The 19,750-nt window shown below is 43.8% G+C and overlaps 1 protein-coding gene across 2 annotated transcripts in view; it reads left to right on the top strand.

Annotated features, from left to right (window-relative positions):
• Nucleotides 1-19,750, top strand: part of COLEC10 (collectin subfamily member 10) — an 83,288-nt gene that overhangs the window by 24,653 nt on the left and 38,885 nt on the right. For both annotated transcript variants that reach the window (XM_068237955.1, XM_068237956.1), the window contains exons 3-5: nucleotides 9,679-9,750; nucleotides 12,632-12,703; nucleotides 13,415-13,468. In XM_068237955.1, coding sequence (XP_068094056.1) covers nucleotides 9,679-9,750; nucleotides 12,632-12,703; nucleotides 13,415-13,468 — 198 coding nt within the window. The remainder of the gene's footprint in view (nucleotides 1-9,678; nucleotides 9,751-12,631; nucleotides 12,704-13,414; nucleotides 13,469-19,750) is intronic.

Here is a 19,750-nt window from a genome sequence, read left to right on the forward strand (position 1 = left end):
TATGTGTCCCCAGTATATGTAGCCAGAGGTATATGTGCCCAGTATATGTAGCCAGGGGTATATGTGCCCAGTATATATAGTCAGGGGTATATGTGCCCAGTATATATAGTCAGGGGTATATGTGCCCAGTATATATAGCCAGGGGTATATGTGCCCAGTATATGTAGCCAGGGGTATATGTGCCCAGTATATGTAGTCAGGGTTATATGTGCCCAGTATATGTAGCCAGGGGTACATGTACCCAGTATATGTAGGCAGGGGTATATGTGCCCAGAGTAGGTAGCCAGGGGTATATGTGCCCAGAGTAGGTAGCCAGGGGTATATGCCCAGTATATGTAGTTAGGGGTATATGTGCCCAATATATGTAGGCAGGGGTATATGTGCCCAGAGTAGGTAGCCAGGGGTATATGTGCCCAGAGTAGGTAGCCAGGGGTATATGTGCCCAGAGTAGGTAGCCAGGGGTATATGCCCAGTATATGTAGGTAGGGGTATATGTGCCCAATATATGTAGGCAGGGGTATATGTGCCCAGAATAGGTAGCCAGGGGTATATGTGCCCAGAGTAGGTAGCCAGGGGTATATGTGCCCAGAGTAGGTGGCCAGGTCAGGTGTCCCCCTCCCCAGCAGGAGGGGAGCAGCGCAGAGAAGAGGAAGAGCTGCTCTCCCTTCCTCGCTCTCCCCTCCAATGTCCGGGTGGCTGGCAGCGGCGGGCGGAACTTACCTCCGTCTCGTCGCAGCGCCGGATGGATCTGCCACTACTCTGGTCTGGTCCAGACCAGAGCAGCGGCTGCGCACCCGAACTTCCGGCCGGCGCTGGAGCGAGACGGAGGTGAGTTCCGCCCGCCGCTGCCAGCCAGCCACCCGGACATTGGAGGGGAGACTGAGAGCGAGGGAGGTGAGGGAAGGAGGGGGGAGATGGCCCCCCTTCCCCACCGTCCGCACAGCTCTCCCTCTTCTCTGTGCTGCTCGGTCCCCTCACCCCCCGCAAAAAAAAACAACAAAAAAACAACAACCCGAAGCTCAGCTGGGCGCCCTTGGGGACCAGGCGCCCCGGGGCACTTGTCCTACCCCGACCCCCCTAGCTCCGTGCCTGCCATGAGCTTTTTTTCACAAAAGCAAATGCGGGTCCTGCAGCATTTTTGCTGATTTAAGAGGCGGCTCAGCCTCAATGTTAAGTATAGGAAAGTAGAAGATCACTCTGAAAAGTACTAGATCAGAGCGATTTTTGTTACAGAAGCTGTTCAGTTACAGCTGTAACACAAAATAAAAAAAAAACGCTACACCAAAACCCTCCAAAAATCGCTAAGCACATGCCTAGGATCGCCTAGAAAAATCACTTCAAAAAGATTGTCCAGCAAGCTCATGGTGAACTAGAACTTAGAGGAGTGTGAAAGCGGCTGAAATGGACCAAAAATCCCTCTTACTGTATATAGTCTATATATAATGTATATTACTAAATATTGTATATGTAGTATATAGTAAACATTTTCAGATAACCTCCTGCAACCTTCCATTCTCATCAGCACATCTGGCTAACCCTGAATAAAAAATAGGTATATTTAAAGTGTACCTGAAGGGAAAAGTGTAGAGGGAGGCTTCCCAGTCCCCCTCACCTCCACTGATTCAATACAATAGAATAACATGTGTATAGGGCTTTGCAGGATGGACTGTGTTACAGAGGAAATAGTCAGGTGTTACTAAATTCCAGACTAAATAGGTGGCTTTTCAGTTTGGACTTAATGCTTCCAAGGATGGAGCTATCCTGCTTGGGTGTCAGGGAGTTCCATAGTGTAGGGGCAGCATGACGGAAGGCTCTATCTCCAAAGGTTTTGAGATGGACTCTGGGGGGTGATGAAGGTATTCAGAGCTGGGACCACCCAGTCCTCTTTGACAAGGGCTTGTGGAAGAGTGTACGGGGCCGCACTCCCATCTGTGAACGAGCTCAGCTGCACTGCGCAGTTGCAGGATGCCTTGTGCCTGCATCGTAGCACAGAGTTGATTGGTCTCTGCTTTTTCCACTGGTCCCGAACACTCTTAGACGATAAACACTCAAGCTAATCTGCATAAAAGACAGTGAACGCCAAAAAGCACTAACGTAAAAGCAAAAGCTTAGGGCTCTTTCACACTAGAGCCCATTTGCTGCGTTTTTACAAACTCTGCGTTAACCAAGGTAAAATGAAAGTCCATAGACTTTCATTTCACCTTTCATACCCGACGCTGCGTTTCGATGCATTGCGGTACAACGCACCCGGGAGCTTTTAATCGACGGGTTTTCCTGTTGGGTTAATGAATTACTACCGCCACTGATTGCGTCGCACCGCAGCATCCCGACGACAGGCCGCAGGGCATATAACATGTGCAGGAGAGCGGCTCCTGCACACGTTCTAGATGTGAAAGAGTCCTTAGCGCTTTTTGAATTGATTTTTTAAGGCAATTCTAGGCATGTGCCTACTAGCGTTCTTTGGAGCGTTTTGGTGTAGTGTTTTTTATATTTTGTTACAGTAGTAACTGAATGGCTTCTGTAACAAAAAAACACTTAGAAAATCGCTCTGATCTAGCGTTTTTCAGAGCGATTTTCCACTTTCCTATACTTAACCACTTCAGCCTTCAATCGTTTTTCACCTTAGGCATCCAAGCAATTTTCACCTCCTATTCATTCGCCAATAACCTTATCACAATTAATTGATCTATATCTTGTTTTTTCTGCCACTAATTAGGCTTTTTTGGGTAGTACATTTTGCTAAGAATTATTTTTTTTCTAAATGCATTTTGAAGGGAATATTAAGAAAAAAATAAAAAAAAATCATTATTTCTCAGGTTTTTGTCCATTATAGCTGTAAAATAATACATGCCATCATGATTAAAACCATCGTATTTTATTTGCCCATTTGCTCCGGTTATTACACAATTTAAATTATGTCCCTATCACAATGTATGACGCCAATATTTTGTTTGGAAATAAAGGTGCATTTTTACAGTTTTGCATCCATCACTATTTACAAGCTTATAATTTAAAAAATAATAGTGATATTCCCTCTTCACATGCATGTTAAAAGATTCAGATCCTTAGGTACTTATTTAAATTTTGATTTTTTGTTTTTTTTTATTGTAATTTTTTTTTATTAAAAACTTTATTTGGGTATTTTGGAGTTAGTTTTAACTGTAAATTTAATAAATTGTATTTATTTAATGTATGTAGATGTAGTTTTACTATTTGGCCACAAGATGGCCACAGTCAATTTATTGTTTTAGTCCTGTAAGCGAACGCTCTCGCTTACAGGAAGTGAAAGGAGGACAGGAAACTTTTTTTTCTTTAGAAAGATCGCGGCTTCTGAAAGAAGCCGTCGGTCTTTCTAACGGGGACTTAGATCAATGAATGGGACCTGTGTTTCCATTCATTGATCTCCGGGCTAACGGATGGCGGTACGGGAGCGTGCGGGCGCACAGCAGCCTCCTAGCAGCCCTTTGGACGTATCAGCAACATCCAAAAGGCGAAAGTGGTTAACATTGAGGCTGAATCGTCTCAGAAATCAGCAAACATGCTGCAGGACAGGAGTTTGCATTTGGGAAAAAAGCACATCACTGTGGTATGCTCCATCCCATTCAAATACATTAGCTATGTACTTTTCAAAGCGATGGTGTTTTTAAAAATGCTCAGAAAAGCTCTTGCTAAGACTGGGTAAATGAAATAGAATAACACTGGGATGTGTTTTTCCATCCTTAGAGGATATAGTGGAAGGGTACATTACAGTATCTGGAGTTGCTGGGCATTATTAGATGTAAGTTGGAGTAGAGCGGGAGGTGGCAATTTTGCAGAGTTATCAGTAATACACTACATTTATTTTCCCCTATCTTTCTTATTCAAATGTCAGCGTCCAACAACATGTCATTCTGTGAGAGAGGAGGAACGTGCCAAGCTGCCCACACTTCCTGGACAGCCTGTGATTGGGCTCGCCACATCCCGCGCAATTGCAAAGCCGCCGTTCCTGTTCCCTGCTCTGTTTCATTTCATCTGAGAAGAGCCTGTAATTTGTTGAATTTGTTTTGGATGTCCCCAGTCAGCCTATCCCCCAATTAACTCCTTCCCTCTGCTTCCCTCGTAGTAATACTTCCAGTAATTTCCGTGCAAACTGCTTCTGGATAGATGTAAATATATCATTCAGAGGGATGCTATAGCTTGTCACCAGCCACGTAAGGTAAAATCCCCCCAAATCTCTCGTACCTGTAACATGTTACCATTAAAGCAAACCGAAATTAAACTTATGATATAGTGAATTGTATGTGTAGTACAGCTAAGAAATAGAACATTAGTAGTTAAGAAAAGAGTCTCATATTGTTTTCCTGTACAGGAGGAGTTAAAAAAAAACAGTTATCTATGCAAAAGAGCTTCCCTGAGATCTTCGACCCAACTGGGTCAATACAGTCCTGTTTTCCGAAGTATTAAAAGAAAACCTGTTACTTTAAAAACCTCCCCTGGACGGTACTCACCCAGGGTGGGGGAAGCCTCCGGATCCTATTGAGGCTTCCCCCGTCCTTCACGGTCCCACGGCAGTGGCGATAAAGCTCCCTGAACAGCGGGGATGTAAATATTTACCTTCCCGGCTCCAGCGCAGGTGCAGTATCGGCTCTCCGCCCCGCAGATATAGGCGGAAATAGCCAATCGCTGTCGGGCCGCTCTACTGCGCAGGCGCAAGTCTCTGCTCTGCGCAGTAGAGCGGACCTGACGGAGATCGGCTATTATCGCCTATCTCCATGCGGATAGCCGTAACAGCGCCCCCGCTGGAGCCAGGAAAGGTAAATAAATCAGCGCTTATCAGCGCTTGTCAGGCTTGTCGAGGGAGGATTCCGGGACACTTCTGGGGAGCCAGTGCTGGACTGCCTGCAGCTACAGGGGAGGGGAAGCCTCATTGGGACCCTGAGGCTTCCCCCTCCCGGGGTGAGTACCCCAGGGAACTTTTTTTTGTTACAGGTTCTCTTTAAACAGACAATAAGCTGTGAGAGACAGCTTGGGATAAGGTTTTACTGCAGGAAGATTCAAAGGATCATTATTTCTGCTTTGTTTTACAGATTAAAAGACAGAGTGTGCTTTCTAAACTGCAAATATGACAGAATGATGCAATGTTATTTTGTTTGTTTGCTTGTTGAAAAAAAAACTATATAAGTAAAAATAAAAAATATGAGACTCTTTTCTTTGCTACTAATGTTCTATTATATGTATCATACTATACGTACAATTCATTTTATCATACGTTTATTTTTGCTTCAGTGTCTCTTTAATTTCCACTTCACACAGAAGTTCAACAGATCATTCAAAATAACAATATTTTTTTTAAATATAATTAAAGAGAGATTAACCTCCTTGGCGATCAATTTCCCCAGGATTTCTGCGCAAAAAGTGATCCAAATAATTTTCATAACTTTCTTTCCTGTAAATTGCCAAAATGTGTCTGTCAAGCAAGGATTTAGTATACAGTGCAGGAGAGTATTGACGTGTATGCACATCAATACTGTTCACAGCAGGTTTTGTATTGATGTGTATATCCGTCAACACCACTAGGGATGTTAAGCCTGGCTAAGAAAACAGTTTTACTTACCTGGGGCTTCTACTGGCCCCCTGAAGCCCCTAAGTTAGTCAATAAATGGTATCATCCTGATTTAAAACTTTGTGTATTTTCTGGTGAAACACTGCCTCATTATGCATATTTTCTGGTGATACACTGCCGTATTATCTGTATTTTCTGTTGAAACGCTGACGCATTATGTGTATTTTCTGGTGAAATGCGCATTATTGTATTTTCTGGTGAAATGCGCATTATTGTATTTTCTGGTGAAATGCTGCTGCATTATCTGTATTTTCTGGGGAAACGCTGTACCATTATGTGTATTTTCTGGGGAAACGCTGTACCATTATGTGTATTTTCTGGGGAAACACTGCACCATTATGTGTATTTTCTGAGGAAATGCTGCACCATTCTGTGTATTTTCTGAGGAAACTCTGTGCCATTATGTGTATTTTCTAGGGAAACAATGCACCATTATTAGTATTTTCTAATGAAATGCTGCCGCATTATGTATATTTTCTGGTGAAACACTGCCCCATTATGTGTATTTTCTGGTGAAACACTGCCCCATTATGCATATTTTCTGGTGAAACGCTGCCACATTATGTGTATTTTCTGGAGAAATGCTACCACATTACATGTATTTTCTGGTGAAACACTGACGCATTATGTGTATTTTCTGGTGAAACACTTCCGCTTTATGGCCTCAATTCACTAAGCTTAATCAAACACTTTATCAAACGTTTGATAATTTACTTCATGAGTAAAATCTAATTTTGAATTCACTAAGGTGTTATAGATTTATCAAATGTTTTATCGATAAAATGTTCAATAAATCTATAACACCTTAGTGGATTCAAAATTAGATTTTACTCATGAGGTAAATTATCAAACGTTTGATAAAGTGTTTGATAAAGCTTAGTGAATTGAGGCCTATGTGTCCTGCTGTTTGAGGGGGTCTGCCTGCTGTCCCTGGGCCTTTGTTGTTTGGTGTCAAAGCAGTCTGACTGCTGCCATTTGTTGTTTGTGGTGCTTATAATGTTTTCTAATTACCTTTTGGGTCACTTTGCCTGTGTTTTGGGCCCACTATCTTTGTGTTACACTGTTACATTACAGTTACCTACACTCACATCCTCTCTTGGCCACACCCATTTTTTTCCATGACACGCATACTCCTGTTCTGGTCCAGCCCCCTGGTCAGTTTTGAGAACCTCATGTGGCCCTCGAGTCAGAAAAGTTTAACTCACCCCTGCTCTAGAGGATCCAGAGACTTCCCTCTTCTGTGGTAAGTATCTAACATTTTTCTTTTGTTTTTGTTTTTTTAAATCCCAGGTTTGCCAGGTTTGCTTTAAAATAATGCATGTAAATAAACTGTATATAATTAGTCTAAAAGGCAAACTGTAATGCCAGGTTCACGCCATACAATTTTATGGCAGATTTACCTGCCATATCGATTATTTCCAACATGTCCGAATTTCAATCGATTTTCAGATTTTTGTGATATTTTTTTCTGAGTCTTGATTTTTCCGATTGATTTTCGTCGACTTCTATGAAAATCAGGAAATCGAAAATTGGTCGGAAAAATGGTCAAAATTCAGATCGGACATAATAAATAATCGATCTGGCAGGTAAATCTGCCAGAAAATTGAATGGTGTGTACCTAGCATAAGACAGGATATGGAAGATGACATCACCACTACAGTGCCAGTAAAGATCTAATGCAGTGACTGGAAGAGAGCCCCCATCCGAGCCCCTCAGGATCAGGGGCCCTGGTGCATCCCTTTTTGCTATGCCACTGCTACTGACAAGTAATATTCTAAAAAGAGGCAGCAGTTAGTCTCCTATTGCTTTTTCTGCAGGTTTGTTCCATAAACCGCCGGGTCTGGTCCGTCTCGGAAACTGGCAGACTGTATATTTATAAAACCAACCAGATGATCTTTCTCAAAACCACATTTTAATAAAATGGAGGAAAAATATAAAAGCTGGTAAAGATTTTCCTTTATGGAAACAACCAGAGGCAGAACGTTCATCGGTTCCAGTTCATCTCACAAAGCAAAACTGAACTGAAAATTAAAAGTCAGAATAAACATACATACATAATTACCTCCCGTGTAGTCTACTCATCAATCTCTTTCTCCTCTCCTGTGTCTTGTTTGTTCAATGTCATTGATGGAATTCTCCAGCCTCCATTTTGAAAATGGTGTTGACCCTGTAACAGCTTCCTGGTCAGTCAGCACACTGTTAAACTGTAATATCGCCTACTTGAGCCAAAGGGAAACGTGGACATTACCTTGCTCATCTGTTGTCCTTTCAGTTATAACTGACAGTAACTGGTATATAGCTGACAGCAACTGATATATTTCAGTTCTGACAAAATCTGGTAAGAAATGGAAGGAATTGTAAGAAGAAAATGGTGAGCTTCTGAGAGGAACTGGCGGCAAGGTAAATATGTAATATCAATTTGCAGGTACAGCATGTGTTTATTTTAAATAATTTTACTCGGTTCAGGTTCCCTTTAAAGTGTACCTGATGCAAAATGTGACATGATGAGATAAACATGTTTATTTACAGTACTAAACATATTAATAACCAGGCTGTTTTACCTGTTTTATTTTGCTACGTGAAACAGTTAATTTTTATGGATTGAAGTGACAGCTTCTGTCTTGTCAGGAGCTTGTCAGGAATATTGTAAACATCACTGATAAGCAATTTTTTCTACATATTACATTTCTCTACATATTTCTAAGAGCAGAGGGAGAGAGAAAGGGTCAATATAGTTCATGTATTTTCATTAAGGGACACTTAACAGACTGCAACTGAGCAGAGACAACAAAACATTCAATCTACTTTCTAAATTTTTTATATAAAATAAAATCCTGGGATGTCTAAAAAAGTTATTTTTAGGAGAAGGAGGATAAATACAATTGTTTTTCTCATCAGTTTATTTTCACCTCGGGTTCACTTTAAAGCCCAACTCTGAGGAACAAAAACATATTTTAGCTTTGGATGGTGTAGAAAGAGGTACTGTTTTATTGGTAATGTATGATGATTTGTGTGGGTGCAGGACAGAAATGTACCTAACGTTTTTATTATTATTATTATTCTTTTATGGTTGACCTTGATGGATGAATTATTTTTTTGTTTTCAACCACACTGACTATGGGCTTGATGCACGTAACAGCAGTAACATTGCTGTGCACAGACAGCACACGGTGGTATTACCCTTACTTCCACCAGTAAGTACCACGAGTTAAAGAGACTCTGCAGCGACCCTGCTAAAACGCCGCTATCCCGTGCCAGAACGGGGGGTCTTTACCCCCCAGACACCCCCCCCCCCCCCTGCAAAATCCACGACCAACTTGGTCGTAGATTTTGCTGCTCCTAGAGGCAGGGCTAATGGCCGCAGCCCTGCCTCTCAGCGCGTCTATCAGCGGCGGATCTCCGCCTCTCCCCCGCCCCTTTCAGTGAAGGAAGACTGAGAGGGGTGGGGAGAGGCGGCGATCAGCGCTGATAGACGCGCTGAGAGGCAGGGCTATAGCCGTTAGCCCTGCCTCAACAGGAAGCTCTCCCCGCACAGCACGGAGGGGATTTGGGGGGTAAGGACCCCTCGTTCTGCCGCGGGATAGAGGCGTTTTAGCTGGGGCAAACATGTTGCTGGAAAGTTATTTTAAATAGAAGAAGAAAGATGATCTCCTAGGAGAAACCCCAGAAGAAAAAGTAAATTGCATATGGGCCTATCTCCTTCTTTCTTAAAGGGGTTCTTTCGCGAAAAAAGTAGGCAGTTTAAAAAATGTGACAGATGACAGGTTTTGGGCCAGTCCATCTTTTTAAGGGGGATTCTCAGGCCTTTCTTTGTTTTCAACAGCATTTCCTGAACAACAGTTGCAAAATCTAACTGACATAATAGTGTGCAAGTGATTAGAGAGGCCGGCTGGTATCTTGCTATTTTGGCAGTTAAACTGCTGTTCAGGAAATGCTGTTGAAAACAAAGAAAGCCCTGAGAATCCCCCTTAAAAAGATGGACTGGCCCAAAACCTGTCATCTGTCACATTTTTTAACTGCCTACTTTTTTCGCGAAAGAACCCCTTTAACTCACTTGCATATATTTTTTTTTATAGGTGACGCTGGGGAAAAAGGGGATACAGGTGAAATTGGAAAACCAGGAAAAGAGGGACAAACGGGTCGAAAAGGTAAATAAGAGGACTCATAGCTTCACAATGAATTATTCAAGCACTGACAACATAAATAATTTGGATAAAATCAATGTATACATAATAAGGTATTCTGCAAGTAGGGATCCTGTGTAAGAATAAGAAATTACTTATTTAGCCTACCTATCCAGCTTTTAGTGTTCACTGTCAGATTTAAGAGAATGTGATGTTAAAAAAAGAAAATTATATTTCTGCCGGTTTCCATCGTTACTGTTTCTCTGTGATGAGAAACCTTACATCACTTCTGCCATTTTTCTTTCTCTTTCTTTTTTCTTTTCCCTGCTCAATGTTAACTTTCCCATCCTACTACCGCAGATTACTGTCCCTCCCACAGCAAACATCACCTAGACAACAGGCTTGCATCCCTGTGTAAACTCTTCAAGGGGGGGTCAATTGCCATCTGGTCATAGTGTCCTTATCTTATACAAAATAGGAAGCTTTCTGTTATTTGCCTGCTGAGATAAACTCATTACTGTTGCTAAGAAAAATGTTCCCACAATCCTGTTGGCACTGCACAGTTCCTCAAGTTAGGCAAAGGCACCTAGACCAGGTAAAAAAAAAATGGGTGACATACAGCGACCTGTTTTAGAAAAAAAGCGGGTTACCAATATTTTAGGGACACTAACTTTTTTTGCAATTTTTTCTTTTTGGATGTTACAACCCCCTTTAAACCCTTAATGTGATGTAAAGTGTACATTATAACTGCCTCCTCTGTGCTACCAATTTTGGCAGAAGGACAGATATATGAGGATTAAAATATAAGGGGGGATAATATGGCACCAACTAAAACAATGACAGAGCACATCACAGGGATCACATCATGGAGGCCACTATAAGAGACACACAGCATAGGGGGAAACTTGTGCTGGTGGCTCCTTCCCCGCTTCCCTTCCAAATGCAGCATTGCTTGTCTTTGAGGTGTGGCATGAGGCGTGGCATGAGGTGTGGCATGTGGTGTAGTGGGTGGAGCTCTCACCTTGCAGTTCTGGCTAGATCCCTGGTTTGAATCTGCGCAAGGACCAGGGCCGGTTCTAGACTTTTTGCCGCCTGAGGCAAACTTGTGAGGATGCCGCCCTCCCCCCATAGATAGTAACAGTGCCCCCAGTAATGGGTAGCCTGGAGGGGGTAGCAGCCAGGAAGGGGGAGCAGTGGGCACAGCGTGACTTACCTTTCTTCTTTTGTTCCAGCGTTGCGTTCCACCGCTCTTGTCACTTCCTGCAATGCCGCCCACTGATCAGTGGTTGGCATTGCAGGAAGTGGAACGCGCGCTAGTACGGAAGAAGGAAGGTGAGTAATTGCTTCCTTGGCCCACTCGCTGCACTGATTACTTAAATGCAGGCAAAACAGCTGGGGGGGGAAGCGCGGTCGGGGGAGGACCAGGTGAGGGAGGGGGGGCCAACCCTTCTCCCGACCTCTGTGCCCGCTGCTCCCCCTTCCTGGCTGCTACACCCTCCAGCTCGGCGGCACCCCTGACCCACGGCCAGACAGGCACCGCCCCCAAACTTCTGCCGCCGTAGGAACCTGCCTCACCCCACTTCATGGGCGGCCCAGGGCTGGCAAGGACACTATGTGCATGGAGTTTGCATGCTCTGTCCATGTTTGCGTGGGTTCCCTACAGGCATTCCGGTCTCTTTCCACATACCAAAAACATACTGGTAAGTTAATTAGCTTCCTCCTAAATTCCTCCGAAATTGTTTTTTTTGGCTATGCAGGACATATGACTATGACAGGGATTAGAATGGAAAGACAGATGGGGGCGATTACAGTGGACAAAACTAGCAGTACAGGTGTGATGGACAGTAGTTTTGATCGAACAGCATTCAACACTATTCGTTATTTCCCGAATAATGGGCCGTTCGGGTTCGAGTCGAACACAGCTGAACACCGCATGGTGTTCGTGACGCTGCTCGGCCACGCTGCTCGAACTCCTCCCGCCTACTGTGATTGGCCGAGCGTTCACCGAACTTGGCCGAGCGGTCACCCGAACACAGAATTTAAAATTCACATTTTCACCAGCGTTGCTAAGAAGGTAAATGAGAACTTTCTGGCAATTGCGTAACATTCATTTCTGGATGTAAATTTAGATGAAAAATACATTTCTAAAAAGTGAGCCTGAGTCTGACTGTTTATGGAGTCATACATTGTGCCCGCCCCTTCCTCCCTCCGTAAGCTGCTCCCACTGGCCAGTTGCCACCACCTCTAGTCATGTGATACAGAGGACAGGATTAGTGGGCAGCAGTTTAGTGCCATGTGGCCAATGGTAGCTGCAAAGTTAGGAAGAAAGAGGCGGGAACAGTTTTTCCTGTTGGACACAAGTTTACTTCCATTATAATATATTACAAAATAATTTGTCAGCTGTGTGTTGTCCAGTACTGTACACACCTTCAACTTTGATTGGCCAATCACTGACCAATTTTATCACCTCCATGTATAATGAGGGCCAACAGTTATACAGATATACTGTATCTCATACTACATGAAGGTGGTAAAAACGGTGAGTGATTGACCAATCAAAGTTGAAGGAGAGTCATGGAGAAAATCAGAAGACATAACAACAAAAAGTTGTTTATACCTTCAATGACTAACTGTACAAGATTTCAATCCATTTTTAGCATCAAAACCAGAAAATCAATCAATTTAGTTGAATTGTGTATGGCCACCATAGCACAGATATTTCTCTCTTGCCTTTTTTTTCTATTCCCAAATTAGTATTTGAAGCTGTCTGCAGTCATTATCCAGAAAGAATTTATCAAACATTTATAAATTATTTATATTTATTTTATTTAAATGTCAGTTCACATAATCATTAAAATACAGAAGGTTTCATCACTTGGTTGATAACACAAGACGTTTCCTCTAGGGAATAAAGGAGATATCGGAGGTTCGGGTGACCAGGGGCTTTTGGGGAAAATCGGCCCTATTGGAAGCAAAGGTAAACCATTTTCTCTTATTTTACAATGATTATTCTCAGTAAATTCTCTTTTGTAAGAAAATAATGCTCATATTCCTTGGAGGGCAATCATCAGTATTATTACATTCATCTTGTGCCTAGAATTCAGCATGTTCAGTGTTCTCTCTAGTTATCTAGCTTGCAGTCACTGCCATGTATCCCCTTTTCTTATTTCTCTCTGCTTCAAACACAATAGGGGAATGATAGCTGAGTGAGTTGTGCGCCCCCTCCTACGCTGCGCCCTGAGGCTGGAGCCTCTCTCGCCTCTGCCTCGGCCCGGCCCTGGATCCATTGGATTCGTTCACATCCGTTAGCATCCATTCCATTAGGATCTGCTAACGGACTGGTTTTTTTTCTTTTCTGCCAGCGTGAACCAGGCCTAACATAGGATCCATTCACCTCCATTAGGATCCGTTTTTTGTGCCAATGTGAACAGGGCCATATGCTCAGCAGATTCTGTTGCTGGTCCATTAACTGTAAATTCCTTACAGTAAATTCCTCTACTTTATGAGATTCTCAGGAGCTCAATAAAGCACTTGTCTTCTACATTAGTCTGGTTAGAAGTACTGCAGTTCCCCCTGCTGGATAAAAATCATGACTGCACCCTTAATACTTACTACTGTTTCTTCATATACTGCATGTTCTCTACCCACTTTTGCATAACAAAATAAAAGCATCTTTTGTTTGTTTTAGGGGACAAAGGAAATAAAGGATTACTGGGACTTCCTGGAGGAAAGGGGAAAGCAGGTATCAAATCTTAGTTATTATATACATAGTTACACAATTATCTAAGTGATACTCCCTGTACCTTAAAGTGAACCTTAAGTCACCGATAAAAAATGAGATTTACTCACCTGGGGCTTCCCTCAGCCCCCAGCAGCCGATCGGTGCCCTCGCAGCCCCGCTCTGACGCTCCAGGACCCGCCGGCGAACACTTCCAGTTCGGCCGTCACCGGCCGACAGGCATGGGAACGCGAGTGATTCTTCGCGTTCCCAGCCTGTATATTGCCCCCTATGCTGGAGGCCGCAATAGCAGCATAGGGGGCGATATACAGGCTGGGAATGCGAAGAATCACTCGCGTTCCCATGCCTGTCGGCCGGTGACGGCCAAACCGGAAGTGTTCGCCGGCGGGTCCTGGAGCGTCAGAGCGGGGCTGCGAGGGCACCGATCGGCTGCTGGGGCCTAAGGGAAGCCCCAAGTGAGTAAATCTCATTTTTTATCGGTGACTTAAGGTTCACTTTAAAGGAGTACTGTAAGGTAAAATAAAAAAAATTAAAAAAAAAAGTTTAACTTACCTGGAGCTTCTTTTTTTTTTTTTTACTGTACTGCTTTAAAGGGAGTCTGTAGTATTAAAGCGGGATTGTCACCATAAAAATCAAATTTCAACAGCAACTGGTCTGAGTGTATTAAGTGATAAAGATGCTAATCCTGCATTCAAAACTTGCAAAATGTTTTCTGCTGTTATGATTTGGAGTTATCACATACTTTAGGAGCTCTGGCTCTAGTGCCAAACAGTGCCAAAGAGTTGAATGCTGGGAGTTATTTTTATCTATAATGTATTCCTCCTCTTCCATTTATTTCCCTGCCTTGCTGCTTATCAGAAACTTCCTCTGATCAGTTGTGTTTACAAGCAAGGCAGAGGTGACTCAGTGATTGGATGTGTAAACAAAACACAAAACATCAGTGAAGTTGCTAGTATACACCTCAGTGGGAGTGTCTGAAGACTCTGGGAGGAGGGGAGCTAATGAATACACAATGAGCAAGAGAAGGGAGGGGGGAAAACAAGAGTCAGGGAGGGTATGATGTCAGCATTAGCTTGGCAAGATGGCCACTGCCTAGAATAGGATTTTCTGCTTTTCCTTTGTAAAATTTACAGGAATCATTACGTGGATAGCACGTAATACATCTGTTATGTACAGTGGGTTGCAAAAGTATCCGGCCCCCTTGAAGTTTTCCACATTTTATCACATTACAGCCACAAACATGCATCAATTTTATTGGAATTCCACATGAAAGACCAATACAAAGTGGTGTACATCATACATCATTCCAAACATTTTTTACAAATCAATAACTGCAAAGTGGGGTGTGCGTAATTATTCGGCCCCCTGAGTCAATACTTTGTAGAACCACCTTTTGCTGCAATTACAGCTACCAGTCTTTTAGGGTATGTCTCTACCAGCTTTGCACATCTAGAGACTGAAATCCTTGCCCATTCTTCTTTGCAAAACAGCTCCAGCTCAGTCAGATTAGATGGACAGCGTTTGTGAACAGCAGTTTTCGGATCTTGCCACAGATTCTCGATTGGATTTAGATCTGGACTTTGACTGGGCCATTCTAACACATGGATATGTTTTGTTTTTAACCATTCCATTATTGCCCTGGCTTTATGTTTAGGGTCATTGTCCTGCTGGAAGGTGAACCTCCGCCCCAGTCTTAAGTCTTTTGCAGTCTCCAAGAGGTTTTCTTCCAAGATTGCCCTGTATTTGGCTCCATCCATCTTCCCATCAACTCTGACCAGCTTCCCTGCCCCTGCTGAAGAGAATCACCCCCAGAGCATAATGCTGCCACCACCATATTTGACAGTGGGGATGGTGTGTTCAGAGTAATGTGCAGTGTTAGTTTTCCGCTACACATAGCTTTTGCATTTTGGCCAAAAAGTTCAATTTTGGTCTCATCTGACCAGAGCACCTTCTTCCACATGGTTGCTGTGTCCCTCACATGGCTTGTGGCAAACTGCAAACGGGACTTCTTATGCTTTTCTGTTAACAATGCCTTTCTTCTTGCCACTCTTCCATAAAGGCCAACTTTGAACAATGCATGACTAATAGTTATCCTATGGACAGAGTCTCCCACCTGAGCTTTAGATCTCTGCAGCTCATCCAGAGTCACCATGGACCTCTTGACTGCATTTCTGATCAGCGCTCTCCTTGTTCGTCCTGTGAGTTTAGGTGGATGGCCTTGTCTTGGTAGGTGTACAGTTGTGCCATACTCCTTCCATTGTTAACAGAAAGCATAAGGTAGAGCGTATGCTTGTCAAAAAAAGTGAAAACGTTTAAAGATATCAAGGGTTGTAGGATGATAGATGTGTTGTGGAAGGGTATTCTAGAGGGAGGGTGAAGCACGTGGAAAATCTTGCATACGTGAATGCAGGGAGGTAATTGTAGAGGAGGACCAAAGAAGCTCATGTGCAGATCTGAGATTGCAGTTGGGTTGGTATCTGGAAATTAGTGAGGAGATGTACAGGGAAGAGAGATTGGGGAGAGCTTTGTATGTTATAGTTAAGAGTTTGAACTAGATCATCGGGTTAATTAGTTACCAATGAAGAGCTTGAGAGGAGCAGCAGAGGAAGAGTGAGAAGAAAGATGAATGAGATTAGTTTAGTACAGATTTAATTGGGGCCAGTCTGTTAGTTGGTAGTCCACAAAGTAGTATGTTATAATAGTCCAGACAAGATATTATAAGAGCATGTATTAACATTTTAGTTTAGTGAGAAAAGGTTGAATGCAAGATATGTTTTTGAGTTGGAGATGACAGGAGCTGGTTAGGGAGTGAATGTGAGCAATAAATGAGAGTGAAGTTAAATATTACCCCTAAGCACCGTGCTTTGGGAACTGAAGTTATGGGGGTGTTATTAACATTTATTGTATACCAGGCAGAGAGGTGGACAGAGACGGTGAAAAAATGATTAGTTGCAGCTGCTGGAGAGATACGTAGAGGGCGCTCTTCTCTTACGCCAGACTGGAGCCGACTGACGGAAGTGCACGGACCCGGTACCAGCGCTGCAGAATGCTGAGGACAGCAGCGTGTGAGCGATCGGAGCTTATGGGGCTGGAGGAAGCCGCAAGTATGTATAAATATTTTTAGGTTCCCGAGCTCTGGTACACTTTAAGGTCTGGGTCCCAGAGGTACAGTTGTGTATCATCTGCATATAAGTGGTATTGATCTCCAAATGAGTTGATTAACTTGCCAAGGCAGTGCATGTAGATTGAAAAGACAAGGGGGCCAAGGACAGAGCCTTGAGGTACCCCCACAGACAAAGGTTGTGGAGAAGAGATGTGATCTGAGTAAGACTGTGAAAGATCTTCCGGAGAGTGGAAGATAACCAGAAGAGAGCGAGGCCCTTTATGCCTACAGATGGAAGTATCTGTAGGAGTAAGGTGTGGTCAACACTATCAAATGCTGATGACAGATTAAGAAGGATGTATGGAAAAGTGATCCTTTGGATTTAGCAGTAGGAAGATCATTGGCCACTTTAGTAAGAGCTGTTTCTGTAGAGTGGTTAGAGCGAAGCCAGACTGGAACTCAGAGCCGGGACAAGGTCCTCCAGCAGCCAAGGCTGAGACACCAAAGTGCGCCCCTCCATCCCTCCACTCCAGCCGTCACACACTGATTGCTCTTAGACTAAGAGGCACCCCAGGGCCCCCAACACCTCAATCTCTAGTTATCTGGCTTGTAGTCACTTCCATGTATCCCCTTTTCTTATTTCTTTCTGCTTCATACACAATTAGGAATGACAGCTGAATGAATTGTGCGCCCCCTCCTACACTGCGCCCTGAGGCTGGAGCCTCTCCAGCCTATGCCTTGGCCCGGCCCTGCTGGAACTGATCAAGCAGAAAGTGCCAGTTAGCAGCTAAAAAACACATCTGCAAGCGAATCCTTCCAGAAGTTACCATAAGCGCCTATGATCCACAAATATTCTTTTCATATTTCTGTTTCCAAAAATGTACCAGTCACTCCATCAGGTTGCATCGGGCAACCAAAACATGGAAATGTTTATTAGTAACTTTTTCAAAGGTTCTAATTTTTAAAATATAAATACCGGTTATAAAAAAAATAGGTCTAAAATAGTTTTTTGGGGGGGTTTAAGCACCAAATAAAATACGTAACAAAATATATAAAGTAAAAAATAAATAAAACTTTTTCATTCTTGTGTTTGTATACATTTACTACATATAATTAAAAAAATGTGAAAAAAAACCCAAAAACTTGCTAAATTACAAACAATGCATTTCTTTTAAACAAGCGCTTGATGCTCCTGTGTGCTTGGCTGCATAACAGCATATAAATAGTATATAAAGAGGCGGTTGTATACGGTGGAATGATGAAATCCGTATTATGCGAAGTCACAGATTACGCTCCACCTTAGCACAAGTCTTGTGTAATGAAAGGAGATTTTCAGCCCAGACACCTGATGCCGGAATCCATTGTCCCCAAGCTGCGGAATGTCAGGTTAATTACACTACAGAGTAATGTGTGTGACACCTTACCCCCTGCTCACTGGGGCGTGTAAAGAGGTGGAAACAGAGCGCAGTGTATAGCCCGTGGCCAGGAAGAAAGGACATGTAGTTATTTCCAGCCTATCCCTCCTCCATGTCTCAACCTGTGTAGACACACTAGATGGCACTTGGCTATTCAGGACTGTCCCTGACAAAAATCTAGCATGTGTACAGCTGTCATCCGACTTAAACTTGACCTGACCTCTTGCACAGGGCAGAAGGGAAACCTAGAGAAATGCACCCTGTATGTATTTAGAGAGTTTAGCCTGTCTAATTCCCCCTCATCTGTGACTAATCACAACTGTAATTTGATGCCTCAGCTGTGTCAGCTGGTTGACACAGCAATGCAGCTAATTTGTAAAAGGAACCACCTTAGCGGTATGGACGAGCTCAGCTCGTCCATTACCGCCAGAGGGTGCCGCTCCAGGCCCTGCTGGGCCGATTTTGATGAAAGAAAGTGCAGCACACGCAGCCGGCACTTTGCCAGCCGCGTGTGCTGCCTGATCGCCACCGCTCTGCGGCGATCCGCCGCGAGCAGCGGCGAAAGAGGGTCCCCCCAGCCGCCTGAGCCCTGCGCAGCCGGAACAAATAGTTCCGGCCAGCGCTAAGGGCTGGATCGGAGGCGGCTGACGTCAGGACGTCGGCTGACGTCCATGACGTCACTCCGCTCGTCGCCATGGCGACGAAGTAAGCAAAACACGGAAGGCCGCTCATTGCGGCCTTCCGTGTTACTTTTGGCCGCCGGAGGCGATCAGAAGAACACCTCCGGAGCGCCCTTTAGTGGGCTTTCATGCAGCCAACTTTCAGTTGGCTGCATGAAATATTTTTTTTTTTATTTAAAAAAAACCCTCCCGCAGCCGCCCTGGCGATCTTAATAGAACGCCAGGGTGGTTAATCCTATGGGCTTGATTCACTCTGTGGTGCTAACCTAGTTAGCACGCCTAAAGGCTTTGGGCGTGCTAACTAGGGTACTAAGTACTTAGCACGCAGCAGTGAAATTTAGATTGCGCGCAATGTCCCGCGTGCACTATGCAACATTAAGGTCATACCCCATGCAACCTTATAGGCACATCGGGTGCGTCGTTCTCGTTGCACTGCGATATTTTTTGCGCAGGACTTTGCACGCGAGCGTTACTTAGCGCGACCAAACTGATTTTAGACATGAAAAAGGGGCTTTTCACAAGCGTGCTAACAGTTAGCACCGCTTTGTGAATCAAGCCCTATGTCTGCTTCCATGAAAGCAGGAAGTAGACACACTGCCAATTTATTTAAGGATTCGTATCAGCTGTAACAAAGAAATATTTTTCTTTAAAAGTTATTATGTTGTTGCTTATCTTTTACAGCAAAGAGGAAGTTCTGAGTTCGGGTCCGCTTTAAAAATTTGGCAGGCTGAATCTTTAGTGACAAAGATGCCGGACCATGCATTGTTCCCTTCATCACGCCGCTTGCTGGAAGCTGCTCCATTGAGCTTCTTGTCATTGTCCATCTCCCTCACACACGTTTTTAGCCTGTAGGCTAGTGATACGTCTGTACAGCACTCAGCCCCGGTCACCCTAGGTATCGAGTCCTGAATCCTGAGTGGACTTGTTCACCGCTGCAAGTCTAGCCCTCCAAAACAATTGTTTCATAGTTTTAGGGGTTTTTCTTCTTCGCCCAACAACTGGACAACCTTCAGCTGATTTCTCCAGCTGCTGTTGGCTCCTCCCTGTCCTTCCCCCTCCCCCTCTCCATAGGGCACAATACGATACT

This window comes from Hyperolius riggenbachi, chromosome 5 (genome assembly GCF_040937935.1).
Source record: "Hyperolius riggenbachi isolate aHypRig1 chromosome 5, aHypRig1.pri, whole genome shotgun sequence".
In the NCBI taxonomy this organism is placed as follows: domain Eukaryota; kingdom Metazoa; phylum Chordata; class Amphibia; order Anura; family Hyperoliidae; genus Hyperolius; species Hyperolius riggenbachi.